Source organism: Rhinatrema bivittatum, chromosome 10 (assembly GCF_901001135.1).
Source record: "Rhinatrema bivittatum chromosome 10, aRhiBiv1.1, whole genome shotgun sequence".
Lineage (NCBI taxonomy): Eukaryota > Metazoa > Chordata > Amphibia > Gymnophiona > Rhinatrematidae > Rhinatrema > Rhinatrema bivittatum.
Window position 1 is genome coordinate 80,145,510 of NC_042624.1, and position 14,690 is coordinate 80,160,199.

Sequence of the window (14,690 nt, forward strand, 5' to 3'; positions counted from 1 at the left end):
AGCCAGAAGAATGCTGGGCTGCATAGAGAGAGGAATATCGAGTAAGAAAAGGGAAGTGATTATTCCCTTGTACAGGTCCTTGGTGAGGCCTCACCTGGAGTACTGTGTTCAGTTCTGGAGACCGTATCTACAAAAAGACAAAGACAAGATGGAAGCGGTACAGAGAAGGGCGACCAGGAAGGTGGAGGATCTTCATCGCATGACGTACGAGGAGAGATTGAAGAATCTAAATATGTACACCCTGGAGGAAAGGAGGAGCAGAGGTGATATGATACAGACTTTCAGATACTTGAAAGGTTTTAATGATCCAAAGGCAACGACAAACCTTTACCATAAGAAAAAAATCAGCAGAACCAGGGGTCACGATTTGAAGCTCCAGGGAGGAAGATTCAGAACCAATGTCAGGAAGTATTTCTTCACGGAGAGGGTGGTGGATGCCTGGAATGCCCTTCCGGAGGAAGTGGTGAAGACCAGAACTGTGAAGGACTTCAAAGGGGCGTGGGATAAACACTGTGGATCCATAAAGTCAAGAGGCTGCCAATGAAGAGTGGGTGACTCGCCAGAATGATGGCTACTGCCTGGAGACAATACCCTTAGTCAATAAACATACACATGGTTACTGTGACTCCAACATCACTCTAAGATTCAACAGCAAGAGGAAATGTGGAAAAAAGGATTTGCACTCACAATGACGGGAGTAGCTGGCTTGTTACGGCGGTTACTACCCCAAACCAAATATCCAAATTACTACCTCCACCTTCCTCTATTCCTGATGCCTTTCAACTAGCTTGATCACTCCATTCTTATACTTCACTTTCAATGCATATCCAGCATAGTTCTCTGCTTCAACAGCAGGTGAAAAGAAAAACTGTTACTTCACACATCCAGCAGAGCTCTCTGCTTAAACGGCAGGGGAGAAGAAAAAAGGGTTCGCACTCACAAAGCGGGGAGTAGCTGGCTTGTTACGGCGGTTACTACCCCAAACCAAATGTACCTGATACTTCACTCTCGACGCATATCCAGCATGGCTCTCTACTTCAACGGCATCGGAGAAAGACTGATACATCACGAATTTCCAGCATAGCTCTCTGCTTCAACGGCAGGGGAAAAGAAAAACTGATACTTCACGCATATCCAGCATAACTTCAACGGCAGGGGAGAAGAAAAAAGGATTCACACTCACAAAGCGGGGAGTAGCTGGCTTGTCACGGCGGTTACTACCCCAAACCAAATGTGCCTGATACTTCACTTTCGATGCATATCCAGCATAGCTCTCTGCTTCAACGGCAGGGGAGAAGAAAAAAACTGATACCTCACGCATATCCAGCATAGCTCCCTGCTTCAACGGCAGGGGAGAAGATAAACAACCAATAAGGGCTGTATAACATAATCTGGGTAAAAACAAATAAGCATGGGTGTAGCTTGCTTATTGCGGCGGTTACTACTTCTACTACCTCTAACTAATCAAGCTAGATATTTCACTTGGATGCAGCTCCTCCACCGCTCTCTACATTAATGGCGGGGGTGGAAGGGAATTAGAACCAAGAGCTAAGAGAAACAGATAAGTATGGGAGAAGAAATGAGGGAAGCTTGCTGGGCAGACTGGATGGGCCATTTGGTCTTCTTCTGCCGTCATTTCTATGTTTCTATGTTTCTATGTTTCTAAATTTCCTGGAGCTAAGAGCAATCAGATATGCTCTCAGGGTGTTTCAGGATCGCCTTTCCAACCAGGTCATCCTGATCCAGACGGATAACCAGGTGACCATGTGGTACATCAACAAACAGGGAAGGACGGGCTCCTACCTCCTGTGTCAGGAAGCTGCACAGATATGGGCGGAAGCCCTCTCCCACTCGATGTACCTCAGGGCCACCTACTTGCTGGGAATGGACAATGTGTTGGCGGACAAGCTGAGTCGCACCTTTCAGCCGCACGAGTGGTCCCTAAACCCCACAGTAGCGGACTCAATATTCCAAGGTTGGGGTTACCCGCACATAGACCTCTTTGAGTCACCTCAAAACTGCAAAGTAGAGAACGTTTGCTCTCTCACTTGCAGCCAACACTCACTACCAAGAGATGCATTCTCCCTTTCATGGGCAACTGGTCTCCTATATGCATTCCCTCCACTTCCACTTCTCTCCAAGACTCTTGTGAAGTTATGTCAGGACAAGGGAACCATGATCCTGATAGCCCCTCACTGGCCACACCAGGTGTGGTTTCCAATTCTTCAGGACCTCTCCATTCGCAGGCACATTCCCCTGGGGAAAGACCCGTTTCTGATCACTCAGAACAACAGGTGCCTACATCACCCTAATCTTCAGGCCTTGTCCCTGACTGCCTGGATGTTGAAAGGTTAATTCTTCAGCCACTCAACCTTTCGGAGCCAGTTTCCCGTGTTTAATTCATGGTGTTCTTCACTGTCACTTGATACTTTTACCTGTTCCACCACAAAGTTTCTGGACTACTTCTGGCACCTATTAGAGTCAGGTCTAAAAACTTCTTTCATCAGGATGCATGTCAGTGCGGTAGCTGCCTTCCATAAATGTGTGGGGGATGTACCCATTTCAGTACAACCCCTTGTCACATGCTTTTTGAAGGGCTTGCTTCACCTTAAACCTCCACTGCTTCCTCCGGCCCCTTCTTGGGACCTTAACCTAGTTTTGGGTAGGCTCATGAAACCACCATTCGAGCCTCTCCAATCCTATGATCTTCGATATCTCACATGGAAAGTGATTTTTCTTCTGGTAATCACATCTGCTCGCAGAGTTAGTGAGTTACAGGCTCTAGTTACCTACCCGCCTTACACTAAACTTCTGCACGATAGGGTAGTACTCTGTACTCCCCCTAAGTTTTTGCCTAAGGTAGTATCAGAGTTTCATATCAATCAATCCATTATACTACCCACTTTCTTTCCCAGGCCCCACTCAAACTCAGGAGAGCAGGCTCTGCATACCCTTGACTATAAACGGGCTCTAGCATTCTACCTAGACCGTACAACTGCCCACAGGAAAAGTACTCAACTGTTTGTTTCTTTCCATTCCACCAAATTGGGGCAACCTGTGGGTAAACAGACTCTCTCCTCCTGGTTAGCGGACTGCATATCCTTTTGCTATCAGCAAGCAGGCATTCCACTTCAAGACCGTATTAAAGCACACTTTGTCAGGGCCATGGCAACTTCAGTAGCGCACCTACGCTCGGTGTTTGGACAAGGCTGGAAGACAAGATTCCATCTTCGGCCAATCTGTCTTGCGCAACATTTTTGCAACTTGATGTACCAACACCCTTCTGCCTGCCTGTTAGGGTTCAGGATGCCCTCTACCAAATTCCACCCCAGTTGTTGTGCCGGTTGCACGACTTGGGTACATTTGGTGCATATCTCGGACATCCTCAGCTCGGTACTCACCCATATGTGAGGACTACCATCCTGCTTGTCCTGTGAGAAAACAAATGTTGCTTACCTGGAACAGGTGTTCTCACAGGACAGCAGGATGTTAGTCCTCACGAAACCCGCCCGCCACCCCGTGGTGTTAGGTTCATTATGTTTTCTTATTTTATTTTTGGCACTTACTATAGCTTTTAAACAAGACTGAAGAGGGACTCCTGCTGGTTGTAGGGTTAGTGCCATCCTGGGCATGCCCAGAAGGTGCCAGTCAAAGTTATAGAAACTTTGACAAAAGTGTTCCATGACTGGGCTCCATCCTGTGATGTCACCCATATGTGAGGACTAACATCCTGCTGTCCTGTGAGAACACCTGTTACAGGTAAGCAACATTTGCTTTCCCACCTCAACTCCACCCTTTGGAATGCCTCTATAAAATTGTTTCCACGCATACCTTTAACACCAGGATAATTTTAAAACTCCCTCATTTATGCCTCTAAATCCACATTTTACACATGTAAATGTTTTTGAAAATTACCCCATAGAAAATAAGCATATGAATTGTGCATGATAAAGTTGCTCTACCAGCATCCAGGAGTTTTGATAACAATGCAAATCCGCATGTTATCAGAAGCCTAAAATGGTTGCACAAACTTTGCATCAGTTTTTCTGAGATTGTTAATGACATCAAAACAAGTACGATATTTTAGTGAAGGAATAATTATCTAAGGAAAGTTGGTGGGGGAATGTATAAGCAAAACCCTATTGATAAATATCTGATATCAAAATGTGTACAGGTCACAATGATATCAAACAGCAATGAATTTTCAGATGTACAGTTGAGAACAAATGAGAAGAAAATACTTAACATACTGAATAAGGACAAGAACAGAATAACTATAAGGTAAAAATGACATGTGCTTGTATTCAAAAGCAAATCCAGAGATTTTATTGTAATTGAATGACTTAAATAAAAGACAATAAATGTCTGTCTTAGCATTCAGACAGGCAGACAGGTGAATTCAGAACCAGTGGGTTATGCACCTCTACCAGCAGATGGAGACTGAGAAAAGCTGACATCACGGTATATATATATCCCTGCAGTGACATCAACCTGCCAGTATTCTCTGTCTCCAGCGGATGGTGGGTGTGCATCTCCCTACTGTGGATTGCTAAAAAAAAAAAAATAAATAAAATTTTAACGGGGAAGTATTACCTTTTGGTCTCTCCCTCATTTGAGAATTCTGAGGTGATTTTTTGGATCCTTCCCTCAAATGAGTGCTTTGGTCCGGTAGCTGGTGTTTCAGCCGGCATGGACTTAGCTGTAAAAATAAAAACAGCTGAAAGACAAGCAGGTGCAGGAGGCTAAGCACAGAAGTGAAGGTCCTTGCCCTTTCCCCCAAAACCGGAGACCGACCTTGTACTCAGTTGGGGCAGGCTGAGCTCAGGTAAAGGGTAATTTAAAAAACAAAAGAGAGAGATGAAGGGGAGTTAAGTAGGGATGCCTTCTTCCCCCGGTCTTCATGCTCAGCGTACCGATCCAACGGTCATTTCCGCTTCTGGAGGAGCTTAAAGAACATGGGCAGCTTGGCTGGTTGAGCAGCCCTTTTTTGGTAGGCTGCGATGCCGTTTTCATATGTTTTTTTGTGTGCATAAGACTGCCATCTTCAATTCCGTCGATCCATGCTTGTGCGCCCAGTTGTGTGTCCAGATTGTGTGCCTGCTTGTTGCCTTAGTTGGGCGCCTAGTTGGGCGCATAGGAGCACCTACCAGGGCACTTAGTCGTAGCACTCACTCACATGCACACACGTAATTTGCCTGCACTATCTGAGTGTCCTGGTGGGAGCTCAATTTGTGCATTTATTAAGGCAGCGTGTTATGCACCTAAATTTTGGGCGCACCATCATCAGTCACCTGTTGGGGCGTATTGACAGACTGATGGCGCCCATAGCAAAAATGCCTAAGTGCCTTGCCCTATGTGTTACTTGTCATATTCGGGCATCCTAGCCTGGTGTTCCTTCTAATTTGTGTCAGCCATGTTTGGAGGCTCAGGGAAAATTGCCTCCATCTGATTTTGGAGTGGAGTAGTAGCCTAGTGATCAAAGCAATGGGCCCAGAACCAGGGAAGCCAGGGTTCAAGTCCCACTCAGGGATTACTAAAGGCAAAGTACCTCTCCCTCAGGCAAAAATAAATGCTGTGAATTTTTCTAAACCCAGTTCTTCCCAGACTAGTGCGGGAATGGTAAAAGAGTTGCCAAAGGTGTTGCCTGATTTTAGGACTCCCCTAACTGGTTCTTCATCGGGGGAGAGTAGTTCAGTGCGCACAGGTCCGATACCCCCTGGTTCTGGCATGGATCCCTGTACCTTTTTTTGGATAAGTTGTTTTTCAAGGACTGCAGTCTTTTCTTCAGGTGCAGTCCTCAGCCCCGGCCAATCTTGACAGGTAAGGATCACAGGCTGTGGATCCCCACATGCCTGGGGCTGCAAGTAAGCATTGGAGTAAGCCTAGATCTGCTGTGGGTCTCCCCGATAGGGATCCAGATGGCACGGATGATGAAGCTGATCCTTCCTCCCTGGAAGATGGGGAAATTTCTCTGGGATTGGAGCTGTATAGAACTATGTTGGATTCCCTGTATGTACCCAGATCAGTCTAGACTCCTGGGTTTTGCCTCCCTACCATCTACTGGAGACAGAGAAGTTTTGATTGACTCTGCCCTATACCCTAAGGTGCCACCTACAGTCAGTCAGTATTTCTCTGTCTCCAGCAGATAGTGGAGATGCAGAACCTACAGTCTGGTCTTAGTAAAAAAAAAAAAAAAAATGACGTTAGAAGTAGATTTACTTCCAGTGAAGTTAAGTTTAGTATCTCTTTAAAAAAAAAAAAAAAAGGTTTTGGAAAGCGCGGGAGAAGAACCGTTTTAGCCTCCCAGGGGGTCGGCAGGTCCTGAGGGGACCATCCCCCCTGGTATTAGAGGCTCCCGAACGGAGGGGTTAAGAACCAGTTGATCAGTTCCTGCAGCACGGGGTGATACCGGGGAGCCCGTCTTACTCACCCCAGGAAGGACCGCACCCACACAGGTTTGAAAAAAAACCAAAAAACGAGGAAACTCTGAAGCAGGGGAAAATCTTTACTGTGCACTTCCTCCCAGGGCTGTCTTTCCGTTGCTTCCGCAGCTGACTCTTCAACTGCCGCCGTTCCTCTCGCCCTGACAAATCGTCGGGGGCAGTGGCTCTGGGTTGTGCCGAGAGTTGGGAAGGCCTGGGCGCTTGTGGCTTACCTCCTCTGATCCGTTCCTGCTCAGCACAGGAATGGACGCGATTTTATCTTCTTTTCGTGTGGCAGCACTGACAGCGGAGGGGGGAGGGGCTTCCTTTCCTCCTCTTTCCCCACAGCAGGAGGCCTCCGAGGGGGGCAATCTCCGTAAAGACACGGCTGTTAGTGAGGATAGCCCCAAGGGGGCTTCAGACTCCTCCTCTTTTTCTTCCAAATTTATTTTGCTGCTTCATAAGGCCCTCAAGGCCAGGAAGTCAGCCAGGAAGAATCCTGAGGGGATCTCTCGTTGGCTCTCAGCCCCTCCTTTGGGCAACTCAGCAGTCCAGGCTCCCAAGAGATCCAGATCCTCCTAGGAGATGGTAGCTCTGAAACTTAAGCGCTCCCTCCAGATCACGTTATCCTGCCCGCTAGAGGAATCTTCATCCGAAGATTCGGCGCACGACGATCAAGAGCTGAGAGGCAAGCCTCCTTAGGGCTCGGACATGGAAGGTGACATGGAGCTTCCTGCAATTCAGGGGTCCCACGTGGTCGATGGAGATGACCCTAAGGTGGTCCGCCTCTTCAGAAAAGATGAGCTGAGCCCACTTATTCCTGTGGTTCTGGAGGAATTGGGTATTGATAGCCCTCAGAAGGACTCTTGCATGGAGTCTATCGATCTGGTCATGGTGGGTCTTTGTGGCCCAACCAAGTCTTTTCCCTTCCATCTTTCTGTCACGGATTTGTTGTTTCGTGAGTGTGACACACCAGATTTAGGTTTAAAGGTCAGCAAAGCAATGGACAAGTTGTACCCTTTGCCAGAAGAGGCTTTGGACCTCCTTCTTGTTCCCAAGGTGGATGTGGCGGTATCGGCGGTCACCAAGAAGACCACTATCCCAGGGACAGGTGCGGCGGCCCTCAAGGATCTCCAGATGATAAGCTGGAGGTTCAGCTGAAAAAGATTTTTGAAGTCTCGGTGCTTGGAGTCCGGGCGACCATGTGCAGCAGTTTCTCCTTGAGGGCAGGGCTGCGCTAGGTGCAGCAATTGCAGAGTAGCACGTCTCTGATGGAGGCAGAAGCTGTTCAAGCTGGGCATCTGGAAGCCACTGTTGCTTATAGTGTGGATGCCCTCTATGATTTGCTGCGAACTTCAGCCAGATCTATGGTTTCAGCTGTCTCTGCCCGCAGGCTCCTCTGGTTGAGGAACTGGTTCAGCGGATGTTTCCTCCAAAGCTCAGCTGGGTTCTTTACCCTTCAAAGGCAAGTTGCTCTTCGGAAAGGACTTGGAGGACATGATTCAATCCTTGGGGGAGAACAAAGTCCATCGGCTACCGGAGGACAGGCCCAAGGGGCGGGGGCTCCTTTCAGCCTAGGTCGCGTTTCCGAGGGAACTGTAGATTTCGTTCTTCCCGGTCTTCAGGCTCTTCATCTAGGCAGAGCTCGAGCAGACAACAGTCCTGGTCCCAGTCGTTTTGGGGAGCGCCACTTTGGCAGAACAGGGATCATCAGTCCGCTGGAGGAACTAAATCCTCCCAATGAAGCGAGGCTGGTCCATTCCTCGATTCTGGCAGTAGGGGGCAGATTATCTCTATTTTACAAGGAATGGACCAAGTTGACGACAGACCTCAGTGTGATAAGACAAGGCTACATGTTAGATTTTGCTCGGCGACTTCACGGCCACTTTCTCGTCTACTCATGCACATACACGGAGAAGCGGCAAGCAGTGAGGGACACGTTGCAGCGTCTTCTCAAGCTCGGAGCCATCGTTCTTGTACCCCCGGCGAAGCAGCAGCTGGGGCTATTCCATTTACTTCGTGGTGCCAAAGAAAGAGGGTACTTTCAGGCCCATCCTCGACTTGAAGAGAGTCAACAGATGCCTTCGAGTTCCACATTTTTACATGGAAACCTTAAGGTTGGTCATTGCTTTGGTGCTCAAGGGGAAATTCCTAGCAACCCTGGATCTTACAGAAGTGTATTTACACATTGGAATTCGGGCAGATCATCAGAGATTTCTGCGACTTTCCATCCTGGGAGAACACTTTCAATTCAGTGCTCTGCTTTTCAGCCTCGCCACGGCCCCCAGAACCTTTACCAAGGTGATGGTGGTGGTGGCAGTGCAGCTCTGAAAGGAAGGGTTCTTGGTTCATCCGTACTTGGACGATTGGCAGATTTGAGCGAAGTCGGAAGCTCTCTGTCACTCAGCAATTCTCCGGATTCTGCAGCTATTGAGGTTGCTCGGTTGGGTAGTCAATTTTGCCAAGAGCCACCTGGTTCCCTCTCAGTCCTTGGAGTTCCTGGGAGCCCGATTTGACACGCGAGTGGGGAAAGTGTTCCTTACCGAAGAGCAAATCAGCAAACTGCAGGGAAAGGTTCAGGAATTGCTGTCCAAACATATTCCCAGGGTCCAGGATTACTTGCAAGTCCTTGGCTCGATGGCTTCCACCTTGGAGTTGGTTCCATGGGCTTTTGCACTTATGAGGCCTCTTCAGTCTGCATTACTGTCACGTTGATAACCCAGTGTCCAAACAGTTTCATCTACCACTGCCTCTTATGGACAATGCACGCTCCAGTCTCCACTGGTGGCTCCTCTCTGACAACTTGTGCCACAGTGTGACCTTGGAAGTTCCTGCTTGGCCGGTAGTCACAACAGATGCCAGTCTCTCCGGTTGGGGAGCGGTTTGTCAAGGGAGATCGGTGCAGGGGCAATGGTCAGGAATCCCAATGATCGATCAATCGTTTGAAGACCAGAGCGGTATACTTGGCATTACAAGCCTTTCTACCGCTTCCACAGGGGAAGTCGGTTTGGGTCCTGCCCGACAATGCGACCGCAGTGGCTTACATAAATCGCCAGGGAGGAAACAGGAGCCAACCAGTGGCGGTCGAGGTTCAGCAGTTGATGAGCTGGGAGCGCAACGTCTAGTCAGCCTTGCAGCCTCTCACATCGCCGGGACCGACAATGTGCAGGCAGATTTTCTCAGTCGCCACTGTCTCGATCCTGGGGAGTGGGAGCTCTCCGAAGACGCGTTCAATCTCATATGTCGCAGGTGGTCCAGGCTGAGCATAGATTTGATGGCGATGTTCCGGAATGCCAAAGCCCCCTGCTTCTTCAATAGTCGCAGAGAAACAGGAGCGCGGAGGGAGTGGATGCCTTGATTCTCCCCTGTCCGAAAAACATCCTTCTGTATGAGTTTCTGCCTTGGCCCTTAATCGGCAAGGTGCTACGGCGCATAGAAGCTCACCTGTCAGATGTGATCCTGGTAGCTCCGGAATGGCCAAGACGCCCATGGTTTGTGGATCTGATCAACCTAACGGTGGAAGGTCCCCTCAGGCTTCGGGACATCCCGAATCTGCTGCATCAGGGGCCCATTTGTTTGGAAGAGGCAGATTGCTTTTGTCTAGCGGCATGGCTTTTGAGAGACAGCGTCTGAAGAACAAGGGTTATTTGGAAGCAGTTGTAGCTATCCTTTTGTGTTCCAGGAAGGCCTCTACCTCATTAGCCTATGTCAGAGTTTCGGGGGTCTTTGAGTCCTGGTGCGTAGACCACAAAGTTGAGTCTACTCGGGCTTAGGTACTCAATATATTATCTTTTCTGCAGGACAGCCTCGCTAAATGCCTATTCTGTAGCTCTTTGTTGGTACAAGTAGCGGCCCTCGGTTGTTTTTGGGGCAAGATACACGGGGTAGCCTTAGCTGCACATCCGAATGTGGCGCGTTTTCTCTGAGGGGCAAAACATTTGCGTCCTCTGGTCCAGAATCCTTACCCTTCTTGGAGCCTGAATTTTGTTCTCAAAGCTTTGTGTGTGGTGCCCTTTGAGCCTCTGAAGAGGGCGACGCTGAAGGACCTTACATTGAAGGTGGTGTTTCTTGTAGCTATTTCCTTAGCTCACCGGGTGTCGGAACTTCAGGCGTTATCCTGCAGGGAACCCTTTTGAAGGATCACGGACTCGGGAGTCTCGTTGCGAACAGTTCCTTCTTTTCTCCCGAAGGTGGTTTCCTCTTTTCATTTGAATCAGTCAGTGGAGCTCCCATCCTTTACGGATTTGGACCACTCTGATCTCCAGTCCAGAGACCTGAGAAAGTTGGATGTGCACAAGGTACTGTTGCAGTATCTGGAGGATACAAACATATTCCTTTTGTCGGACCATCTCTTTGTATTGTGGAGTGGCCTAAAAGAGGGCACAAGGCATCTAGGGTACAGACAGTTGAATTCACTTTCCCACCCATGACTGCCAAATGGTTGTGCCTTGGTCCTCCTGCATAGCTGCGTGTTTCAGGGAGTAGTGGAAAGCGTCAATCCAGTCTGTAGACTAGTGGTGTTACACTCCTTGTTTGAGGTCAGTGTTTTCCTGTTGGCTGAGTGCTGGAATGGTTATCTGTTAATAATCAAGTTTTGTTAGCTTGTCCACAGTTGGCTTTTGCAGAGAATATTGACAGGCTGATGTCACTGTGGGTGTATATATACCGTGATGTCAGCTTTGCTCTGCCTTTATCTGCTGGTAGAGGTGCATAACCCACTGGTTCTGGACTCACCTGTCAATACTAAAGAAAAGGAATTTATCAGGTAAGTAGTAATTTCTCCTTGGTTTTTTTTCTCAGGTATCCTATGGAAGGGAAGATCAAAACAAGAGAAATGAAAGTGAACTGGTAAATATGTTCAGCTTTCCTGGAAATTATTTGTGAAAAAAAGATGATGATGTAGTAATTCATGTTAATGCACTTTGATTGAATGCACATTCCTACATCTGTAATACTATAAGAGCAATTTTAAAAGGAGTTACATGTGTAATTGTAACATACTATCGTAACAATTTTCAAAAGCCATTTCCGTGTGTAATGTGCATTTACATGAGTAAATCATATGGATAATTCAACGGCCTATATTGTAGCAATTTTAAAAAGCCCATTTACATGGGTAAAGTGCATTTCTCACAGGACAAGCAGGATGGTAGTCCTCACATATGGGCGACATCACAGGATGGAGCCCAATCACGGAACACTTCTGTCAAAGATTCCAGAATTTTGACAGGCCCCTACTGGGCATGCCCAGCATGGCACTAACCCTGCAGGCAGCAGGGGTCCCCCCCTTCAGTCTTCTTTTTTCCGTGCAGCAGTAGCCATGCGGTTAAGGAGCTCTGCAGAGATTCCTGACAGGAATTTTCCTCACAGAATTACTAAAATTTAATTTACCCCACAGGGGTCCCTCCTTCAACTTTTTCAAGCCGCAGTACTCCGGTAAGTTTTTTTTACCCATTTCCCGTCGATTACCGTCGAGTTTGGCCCTCGCGGCCTACTGGCCGTTGACCGTACCGCGGCTTAATTTTTTCATGGCCATGGCGTCGGGGTTCCGCTGGTGCCTGGACTGTAATCGCACCATGTCCATCACAGCCCCTCACAAAGTCTATGTAATGTGTCTCGGATGTGAGCACGATGTCCTAACCTGCGCCAAATGTGCCCTCATGACACCAAAAGGTCACAAGGCTAGAATGGAGAAAATGGAACTTCTCTTCCGTGCGCAAACCCCGACGCCGTCTATTGCATAGACATCGTCAGAGCCGACACCGTCAACTTCGCGCCAACATCGACCTCCGGCCAGTGACCATCCGCATCGACAACTTCTCGGCCTTTGACACCCTCTACTCCTCCTCAGGATCAAGGGGATCGTAGAAATAAACATTGCTACCAGCATCGAAAGTCTCGGACCATCGAGGGAGCGAAATCATCGACCTCGTCATCGTCCAAGCCGCCGTCGAAGAAACCCCGTCCAGAAAAGGCACTGACCTTTTCGGCGACCGAGTCATCAAGGCAACCCTCACCCAACAGGGTATCGGGAGTCACGACTTCGCCTTTAACGGTGGTCCCTCCAGCTATGCCTCTGCCTCCTTCTTCTGTTCCGGAGCTGGGGCTGCTTGCTCCAGGTTTCCGAGAAGAACTGGACTGGATGGTTCAGGAGGCCATCGACAAGGCGATGTATCGACTCCAGGTTCCTCCGACACCGGTACCGATTGCGAAACCGACCACCGACCTGATTCCAGCAGCGTTGGCACCGCTGCTTTCGAGGATGGAGGTGCTCATGGCCGCTTTTCCACCGATGAACCCTGGGTCACCGATGGTTCCGGTGCCCTCCTCGCTTGCTTTGTCATTGGGAGGAGAAACACCGTTCCACATCCCTCCATCGGGAGTTCTGCTGATGCCTCAGCCATCGATGCCGATACGTCCGTCTGTGCCACCGATCCACCCATCGGTGCCGACACATCCATCAGCACCACCAAGCCATCCATCAATGCCCTCGATGCGTGCGCCTGTGCCTTTGATGCCTTCATCGGTGCCTCCAGTTATTCCTTCGAGTCCTTCGAAGCCTTGACCAGGACCTTCAGGGATCCTACCGCCCCGTCCTCCTCTAGTCCTACCAGATACCGATGATTTGCCTTCACCACCTTCACCTACTAAAAGCAGAAAGCGTTCTCCAGAGGACCTTTCCTTTATAAATTTTGTGAAGGAGATGTCTGAATTGGTTCCCTTCTGATTGCAGACTGAACAAGATGACAAGCATCAAATGATGGAGCTGTTACAATTCCTGGATGCTCCCAAGGAAATAACATCCATTCCTATCCATCAGGTTCTTCTGGATCTCCTCAAAAAGAACTGGGAACATCCTGGCTCTGTGGCTCCAGTCCACAGGAAAGCTGACACCACTTATCTCGTTCAGTCAGCTCCAGGCTTTCGCAAACCTCAATTGGATCACCAATCTGTGGTTGTCGAATTTACCCAGAAAACAGAAAGGAGATCAAAACCTCACACTTCCTTTCCCCCAGGCAAGGAACAGAAATTTCTAGATGCCATTGGTCGCCGTGTCTTCCAGGGATCAATGCTCATCTCCAGAATTGCCTCTTATCAGCTCTATATATTACACAATATAATAGGGTCTTATTTAAGCAGATACAAGACTTAACAGACTCCCTGCCTCAGCAATTTCAAGAGCAACTCCAAACCCTAGTAAACAAGGGTTTTGAGGCAGGCAAGCATGAGATCAGATCATCCTACGATATCTTTGACACTGCTACCAGGGTATCTGCAGCTGCTATCTCAGCAAGACGATGGGCCTGGCTCAAGTCTTCCGACCTTCGCCCTGAAGTACAAGACAGATTATCTGACCTGCCTTGTGTAGGAGATAATCTTTTTGGCGAGCAGATTCAACGAACAGTGGCGGAACTCAAGGACCATCATGAGACCCTAAGACAGCTCTCTCTGATGCCTTCTGAGTACTTTTCAAAACAGCCCTTCTGGAAGGACTCTAAGAAGTCATTCTTCCGCCCGAAGAAGTCCTACCCGCCACCAACTAGAACCCGTTCTACGAGACCGTTTCAAAAAGCCCAGTCTCCTCAGACACGAAAACAAAAAACCTCAAGCAGCTCCTCAGCCAGGCCCTGCTTCCGGTTTTTGACTCCTGCATAGAGAGCAGCAGCCAGCTTCCATTGCCCCTTAACCATTGTCCACATTACTGACCCACTTCGTCAGTCTCTAGCTTGGTGGAAAAATCAGATCAACCTCCTTCAAGGCCTGCCTTTCCAGGCCCCAAATCCTCAAATAACTCTTACCACCGATGCTTCCAACCTCGGTTGGGGAGCACATGTTGCCAATTTGCAAACCCAAGGAACTTAGTCTCCAGAGGAAGCCAAACACCAAATAAATTTCCTGGAGCTAAGAGCAATCAGATATGCTCTCAGGGTGTTTAGAGATCGCCTATCCAACCAGGTCATCCTGATACAGACAGACAACCAGGTGGCCATATGGTACATCAACAAGCAGGGAGGAATAGGCTCCTACCTCCTGTGTCAGGAAGCGGCACAGATATAGGCGGAGGCCCTTTCCCACTCGATGTACCTCAGGGCCACCTACTTGCTGGGAGTGGACAATGTGTTGACAGACAAGCTGAGTCACACCTTTCAGCCGCACGAGTAGTCTCTCAACCCCACAGTAGCAAACTCAATATTCCAACGTTGGGGTTATCCTCACGTAGACTTCTTTGCGTCACATCAAAACCGCAAAGTAGAGAACCTTTGCTCT

General features: G+C 48.6%; 1 protein-coding gene across 1 annotated transcript in view; it reads left to right on the top strand.

Annotated features, from left to right (window-relative positions):
* The window catches only part of LOC115099806 (probable ATP-dependent DNA helicase HFM1), a 358,874-nt gene that overhangs the window by 260,222 nt on the left and 83,962 nt on the right, over window positions 1-14,690 (top strand). Inside the window, exons 17-18 of the mRNA XM_029617655.1 lie at window positions 4,175-4,281; window positions 11,223-11,270. Coding sequence (XP_029473515.1) covers window positions 4,175-4,281; window positions 11,223-11,270 — 155 coding nt within the window. The remainder of the gene's footprint in view (window positions 1-4,174; window positions 4,282-11,222; window positions 11,271-14,690) is intronic.